The sequence below is a fragment of the Populus trichocarpa genome, chromosome 14 (assembly GCF_000002775.5).
Source record: "Populus trichocarpa isolate Nisqually-1 chromosome 14, P.trichocarpa_v4.1, whole genome shotgun sequence".
Taxonomy (NCBI): domain Eukaryota; kingdom Viridiplantae; phylum Streptophyta; class Magnoliopsida; order Malpighiales; family Salicaceae; genus Populus; species Populus trichocarpa.
Genome location: NC_037298.2, coordinates 17,200,754 through 17,208,578, shown reverse-complemented (window position 1 = coordinate 17,208,578; position 7,825 = coordinate 17,200,754). Strand labels below are relative to the sequence as shown.

The 7,825-nt window shown below is 39.6% G+C and overlaps 1 protein-coding gene across 3 annotated transcripts; it reads left to right on the top strand.

The window, feature by feature from the left end:
- Nucleotides 1-710: 710 nt before the first annotated feature.
- Nucleotides 711-7,694, top strand: LOC7464413 (uncharacterized). Of its 3 annotated transcripts, none has more exons than XR_002977820.2 (15): nt 713-1,061; nt 1,204-1,365; nt 1,440-1,556; nt 1,645-1,729; nt 2,265-2,373; nt 2,470-2,537; nt 2,662-2,787; nt 2,865-3,949; nt 4,282-4,482; nt 4,586-4,646; nt 5,466-5,579; nt 6,249-6,362; nt 6,441-6,547; nt 7,293-7,365; nt 7,453-7,694. XR_002977820.2 is itself a non-coding variant. In XM_024585310.2 (15 exons), exons 1-14 carry the CDS (start codon nt 1,003-1,005, stop codon nt 7,317-7,319), a joined length of 2,418 nt encoding a protein of 805 aa, XP_024441078.1. In that variant the 5' UTR covers nt 715-1,002; the 3' UTR covers nt 7,320-7,365; nt 7,453-7,694. The 3 variants fall into 3 exon arrangements, 2 of the variants coding, with proteins under 2 accessions (XP_052303031.1, XP_024441078.1); XM_024585310.2 differs by having other exon boundaries at nt 715-1,061; nt 6,441-6,530; XM_052447071.1 differs by lacking the exon at nt 7,453-7,694 and having other exon boundaries at nt 711-1,061; nt 6,441-6,530; nt 6,965-7,363.
- Nucleotides 7,695-7,825: the final 131 nt, after the last annotated feature.

Here is a 7,825-nt window from a genome sequence, read left to right as displayed (position 1 = left end):
AAGGGGAAGGGGAAGGCTGAGAAGGGGGGACGGGGAATGGAGGTCTCGGAGAGAGCTAATTGACCATAAATTTTCTTGGGTCTTTGGCTCTTTGGCTAGCTGTGAATGCCGTATTGGCTTTAGCAAAGCCTTTTCTTTTGAGGTATGTAGAGAATCTCAAAGCTTGACTCCGCTCAGCACAAGGATGAAACTAGTATAAGTTATACTGTATAACTATCAAAGGTAGGATTTCTTGAATAATGGTTCCCTCGCATCTGGATTGTGAAACTTGAAGGGAAGGCTGGGAAGGGGGAAAGGGAAGGGAAGGCTTGAGGGGGGGTGGCGGCTAGAAAGGGGGAAAGTGATTTAGGATTCTAGGAAGGGGAAGGGGAAGGGGAAAAGGGGAAGGCTGGAGGGGGAGGGGGGGTTGACGGCTGTAAAGGGGGTAAGTGATTTAGGGTTAGGGATTGTTCTTTTTATACATTTTTTTAAACCGGTTCGGTTTGGTCCGGTTCAATCGGTTTAAGCTTTTTTAAACCGGAACCGAACCGGACCGGGTAATTTTTTTATTTTTTAATTGGTTTATTCAGTTTTTTTAAACATTTCTAACCAAGAGTGAGGTAGTGGATAGAAAGCACCCTGTGTCAGGGAGCTAGTTATCCCTAATCAGGACATCCAATATGAAGTTGTCGTAACTCCTTACAGACACTTTAATAAGTAGTAGTTTCAACGGGGATCTGTAAGATTTTTCTGTTATTTTAACACCTCTCTCTCTCTCTCTCTCTGAGGCCATAGGCGCACACATTTTATTATTCACCTTCCTGCTCTCTCCTCTTACTAGGTTATGTCCAAAAATAAAATCCAACACCCATAACATTACCCTCCCTCCCTCTTTCACCCCTCCACAGCAAATTCAAATTCAAATCTATCAATCAATGAATTAGGGTTTCTCCTCAACACCATTGCAGCTGCTTCATTCGAAATCCCCTCTCCATGTGAACCCTTCATTGTGCAAACAAGGAAATGACCCCAGTTTCCTTGCCGCTGGATCGAAATCCTCCCCTCAATCCTCCTCTTCTTAGGTTTAATTTCTGATTAACAAACTCTTATTTCTATTCACAGATTCATAACGAGTCGTTAATTTTGACTCTTTACGAGAGAGCTAGCTAGAATTTACTGAAAATTGATTATATTTTGGTTCTGATTTTTTCTTATATGTTTCAGTGGTAGAAACGCCTTGTGTTTGTTAGTGCAGAGAGAGATTTGTCCTAGAACTAAACACACGCCAAAAAGGCGGTGGGGAGAAGCTTCGCAATGGAATTATAATTCTTCATCCGTGCCGAAAACTGAACCAGCTAGAGATGCGAAACGCGGTCTTATTTCATGGTAATTGCGCTGCTTTTAAGCTCTCTTTGTGGGCTGCTTGCTTCGTGTTCTGAGTTTCTTTGCTCATGTTTTAGGGCTGAGGCTGAGTCGTTGCGGCATCTATCGGCGCAGTATTGCCCACTGGTGCCTCCTCCGAGGTCGACTATAGCAGCAGCATTTAGTCCTGATGGAAAAACACTCGCTTCTACGCAGCAAGTCCTCCTACTCTGGTCTTTTCCTGGTCATGCCTGCACCAACTGGAAGTTGTACTCACTTCTCTCTCTCTCTCTCTTTATGCAGTGGTGATCACACAGTGAAGATAATCGATTGCCAAACTGGAATCTGCTTAAAGGTGTTGATGGGTCATCGGAGGACGCCTTGGGTGGTAGGTTGGAATTTGTTTTTTTTTTGCAAGGATCGCTAATTTTCTTGATCTTTTGTAATTCTGGCCAGCTACGTATAAATGGATAATGGATAAATTTGACGCAATTATTTGGCATATACTCAAATTTTAAATTCTAACACTTTCTTTTTTAATCCTGCTCCACTGAGATGTCTTCCTAAAAAGTAATGGGAATAGAATATATTCAGTGAACATGCTGATTTTTTCGGTTAGGGCATTATAACTATCTTTCTGCGGTATACTCATTTAGTACTATAGCAGTCTACCTGTCTACAATTTATCAAATACAAAAACTGCATTTTCTCAAGGGCGACTGCTTCCCTTTCCTTTCTGTTTTACAACCATTTCCCATTATCTTTCATGTACAATCACAGTTTTGTTGTTGATCTCCCTTCTCTTTCCTTTTCTCCCCATTTAAAGCTATTAACCCTGCTTTTCAGCTCAAATCAAGTGCCTTTTCTTGAAAATGAACAACCTTTAAGTTATCTTTTCCATATTAAAGACCCTAATTTTATAGGTCAGGTTCCACCCACTGCATCCAGAAATTCTTGCAAGTGGAAGCTTGGATCATGAAGTTCGCTTATGGGATGCAAACACATCAGAGTGTATAGGATCCCGTGATTTCTGTAAGTTCAGTTCTACACATTGATTATTTTTATGCAGTTTTCTTTTTCTGTAGTTGTTGAGCGTGTATGACCTGGTGAATTTGTTTCCCCTCACAGATCGTCCTATTGCTTCCATTGCTTTCCATGCAGAAGGAGAATTGCTTGCTGTTGCATCAGGTCACAAGGTATTGAATATTACTTTAATTTTGCTCAACTCACACAAACTTTTTTCTTCTCATTACTTGAAAGGCATGTGTTGCATTGAATATATAGTTTAACATAGCATTGGCATTTAATCTCATGTGTCAGTTGTACATATGGCACTACAATAAGAGAGGGGAGGCGTCTTCGCCAACTATTGTATTGAAGACTAGGCGCTCTCTTCGAGCAGTGCATTTTCACCCGCACGGTGCTCCATTTCTCTTGACTGCTGAGGTGAATAACCCAAAGGTCATTTATTTGATTACTTACTCATTCTATCATGTAGATTACATTTTTGGACTGATATGCAGGTCAATGATCTTGACTCTTCAGATTCTTCTATGACACGGGCAACATCTCCAGGTTACCTGAGATATCCTCCTCCTGCTGTTTTTGTCACAAATGGTCAGTCTGGTGATTGTGTTAGCTTGGCTTCTGAACTACCACTTGTGTCCTTGCCTTTCTTGTTCGTGCCTTCATTTTCTTTAGATGATAGTAGAATAGATGCTAATAGACTTGTCACTTCAAGTACAATGCAAGTGGAGTCCTCTACTTCAATGCAGCTTCAAATGGATACAAATGCAACAGACAGATATGTTCCCTTAGTGTCTCCCATGGAGACATTTCCTGCAGTCCCTTCTAGTTCATATACCAGTGCAGAAGGTATAGTAAATAATTCTTTCCCTTCTGGAATGGGAGGTGGAGTTTCTAACACCAGAGAAGACGCGATGGAGACTGATGAAATGCCGCCTGTAGGGGGGAACCCTCAAGGAAAATCAGCTCATCTAGAGATGCTTGGTGTTGGTAATAGTGCAATGGATGGAGTACCTGCAAATACTTCAATTAGGCAGCAGTCCACTGATTTTGGGCAACTTCAGCAGATTCTACCCTCTAGAGACTCCACGTGGTGGGAGTTACCCTTTTTGCAGGGATGGTTAATGGGTCAGAGCCAAGCTGGTGGACCCTCGACAGTTCCTCTTAGTAGTGGTAGTCGTGAACGTTCAGCCCAGTATATTGGTCCTTCCTCACTGACATCTTATCTATCTACTCAGAATGTGGAAGCTGCAGTGGCTTCTTTGGCAATGCCTGGCAGCACCAGCATCTCCGGGGTCTCTGGGAGATCTGGCTCTCGGCCTCGCATTTCACGCTCCCGGTTCTTTGTGCCTGAATCCAGGGAAAGTATGGCTCCCATTAATATGCGACATGAAGGTAGTGATAATCAGCCCATATTTAATAGAATCCAGTCTGAGATTGCCACGTCATTGGAAGCTGCAGCTGCTGCAGAGTTACCATGCACTGTAAAGCTTAGAGTGTGGTCTCATGACATAAAACATCCTTGCGCTCCACTCAATGCTGACAAATGTCGCTTAACCATACCTCATGCCGTCCTTTGTAGGTATGCTGAAGGCTGTAATTTTTCTTTTTCCTATCAAATTTGGTGTTTACTTAATTAATCAGCATGATAGAATTTAAATTGTTTTGACCAAAAAGAAAGTATTAATTTGTTGATTTTTTAGTATATTCTTTGCTTGCTCCAGCAAGGATGAGGCGTTTTTATTGCTGCTTTATGTTCAGTGAACTCTATATTATAACCACATCACTTCTTAAATTTTTTCTTAAGTCATAGTGGACAGCTTGGTCATCTTTTGGATTTGCATTTTATTAATATATTTTGGCTGACCTTTCAATGTTCACTTTGTGTCTCTCTGGCTGCTATTGTTTTTTCAGTGAAATGGGCGCTCATTTTTCACCATGCGGAAGATATTTAGCTGCCTGTGTTGCTTGTATGCTGCCCCATATGGAAGCTGATCCCGGTTTACAAACGCTAGTCCATCAAGATGCTGGGGCTGCTACTTCCCCTACTAGACACCCAATATCAGCACACCAAGTAGTGTACGAGCTTCGCATATATTCCCTGGAGGAGGCAACGTAAAATTCTATCCAACTTTTACAATGCACTTGATTCTTTCTTGTTCTTTAATCCAGATGAATGATTGTCTTATCTATCAAAGTGGCTTTTCTGTTTATACAGCTTTGGTTCAGTGCTTGTGTCACGTGCAATTAGAGCTGCTCATTGTTTGACTTCAATCCAGGTCAGTGATCTTTCATAGATGAAAGGAACATGTATGATGTATCTGTTTTCATATTTACCGGTCTACTTCTATTACAAGCAGGCCTTTGTCTTTGCATTGAGATGCAAAATCTTTTGGCCTATTGATGGGTTATCATATAGTTAGCATAATAAGGTCAAATCTTACCTGTACTCTGCTGGGTGACTGCTTGTTAGTTCTCCCTCCATTTTTCATGTGGATTCTCAACATTCAATTGCATTTAGCTTGTAAAGGATATGCTGATGCTCTTCTTTGTGGTATTAAGCACATTTGGCTAAACTGGTAACAAAAGGAGGACTTTTGAATTGTAATTCATTGTGTGCTCCTCCTTGGGGTGTTAAGTGCATTTGGCTAAACTGGTAACAAAAGGGCTTTTGAACTGTAATTCATGGTCTATTATTTATGGCAACATCCTTTTTGTCATTGTTGTCATTAGTTTCTTTGGGGTCTGGAATCCCTAAGAGGACTCATTTAGTGTTCTAGACTTCTGAGATCCTCAATTGCTCTTTTTTTTTTCCTGATAAAGGAAGAAAGAGAACCCTTCGGACATGATGCTCTGAGATATAGATGTTGCGATTCAGATATAATATTTTTAAGATACTTAAGTTGCAAATACTAGAATATCTGGTCCTGGTATACTTTTTTTTTTCTTTTAAATACCAGTTTGAATATGTCTATCTTATTTGTATGGATTTCTAATTATGTTGGTGTAGATGGTGAAGGTCATAGATGTTTTGCTTGTTTATTAACATTTCCTTCTTGGTTGATATTACTGTGCTTTGTATTTGATGCCATGTGCAGTTCTCACCAATGTCGGAGCACATTTTACTGGCTTATGGTCGACGTCATGGCTCCCTTCTAAAAAGCATTGTCATTGATGGGGAAACGACAACACCTATTTATACAGTTCTGGAGGTATAAAGTTCATTTTCTTTCCCTGCCTTTTGTCTTTATTCTTGATTCCCATTTACTTGAGAATTTTCTGTTGGGTGATTGTTATTTTGTGATAAGGTGTCCTTTTCTCTATGGATTTATGCTTCATTCATGTAAAAACAATCCATCTCTCTGCTTTATTTGCTAACGTTGTCATGCTTTCACAATTGTTGCACTGGCAAGAGTGGAATTAATTGAGGTGGCTTTCCTATGAAGCAGAAAATTGTTGCTCTAGCAAACATAGTTTGTGATGTGCTGACAGTGAATTGAGTGAGATAGTTTTTCTATATGATCGATGAAGGAATGAATTTTGAATAGAAAAGTCTGCAGGTGATTGTGCTAATACTAGATGGAAAATTGGAGTTTGTACTACTGGAAAAAGGTTTCTTTGAGCGTAAATGTGCAAAGATGTTATGGCCAATGGGTTATATACTTCCCAATTAATACCCAGAGTCACGGTTGCAATTGTCACTATTATTGAAATGATGGTTTTTATTCTGGAAAAGAAATATTATTTGGAAAAAACATAAATAGTGAACTTATTATGTTTAGCAGCAAGGGTTTATATCCTACCTATATTTCATACTGTAACTGTCTCTGGAATTTGGCATGTCAGTCTTGCAACTCTAGTCCTCTGTTTCTGTCAATTAGGTTTACAGAGTTTCGGATATGGAACTTGTGAGAGTGCTTCCTAGCGCAGAGGATGAGGTCAATGTTGCTTGTTTTCATCCCTTTGCCGGAGGAGGTCTTGTCTATGGAACCAAGGTGTGCACCTTTCTCTGATCATGTTCATCTTATTAATCTATACTTTTGAACTGCATAACAGTTTTCGGTAAACTACAGGAAGGGAAACTTAGAGTCCTCAAGTATGATGGTGTCCATGGTGTTAATTGTACCAGACCAAATCACTTTCCTGAAGAGAACTTGACTGAGGTAGAATAAAATGAAAGGTTGCTTTATAAATGAAAGGTTGCTTTATAAATGAAAGGTTGCTTTATTTTCTTTTATTGATTAGAAGATGCCAGTGTTCAGTTCCCTTATTTTATGCATGCTTCCATTTATAAATCTTATCTGGATCACAGAAACGAGCACTAGTGCAGTTGCACATCGAATAAAAAGAAAGCACTTTTATGTCATGTCAAATGTAAAAAGGGAAAAAAGGATGTAAAAGAAATCTGTTAATCATGGAAATTAACTAGGGGTTATCAATCCTTTGGAGCATTTTGCCTTGTTTTTTTCCCCGTGCACTCATTTTCAGCAGCTCTGAGATTTGCTATGATATCTGGTCTATCAAGTATCTAATGACTAATCTGAAGTTTTTACCATTAGACATCATTTTAATGCAAATTGGGATTGGGTTTAGGTAGCTGCTTGAGCTTTTCCCAAAAGATCTGGGTGGTTCATGTTGTCTTGTTCGGACATTATTGTTTACCTCATGGAAATATGAACAAGGGTTGCCATGCAGTGGAAAATGTGCTAGGTCAACTAGTTCTATTTGGATGATATTGTTAGTGCCTATTGAGCTAGCCTTGGTTTCTCAAGTGTTTTTCTGTAGAATAACAAGTGACTTCACTCAATGCAAAGTTGGTGGTTTGTCTGGTGCCTTAGAATGTTCATGTCCATTGGTTCCTTTCCCTGCTATTTCCTTGCCCCTCAGTTCTTATTTTTGTTTTATCGTTCTTATATGGATTGCAGGTCCAGACATATGCTCTAGAAGGTTAAACCCCCATGTTTCCCCTTTGTGCAATCTGCGTAGCTCAGCCTGATGGTATTAATTTGTACCTTATTTCAACTTTCTCATACAATGCATCCCAATTTCAGAATTTGTTCAATCAATATTCGTGCATTTTCTTAGGTTCTGCAATGTTTGCTTCCATTGGACCAGAAAGCTCACCATTGTACACGAGGCAAAAGCTCAACATTTGGTGCGCGTCTCCGGGCCTGATTTGAAGCAGGTGTGACTAACTTCTGGAGTTCTACACTTACTAATTTCTTCTCACCAGAAAATTGTGGAAATGTATAACAATTTATGTGCTAAAATGTAAAATATTGTGCCCCAGTAGCGTACTAATACAAGTCTGCATGTTTTCCTTTTAATTCTACCCTCTCCTTCTCTGCTTATACAAAAAGAAAAAAAAAAGAGAACATTTTCGTTCTTTCAATTGAATATTTTCTTTATTGACCAAATGAATTATTGTTTAATAGTTACTGCAAGTTGCCCTCTTCAA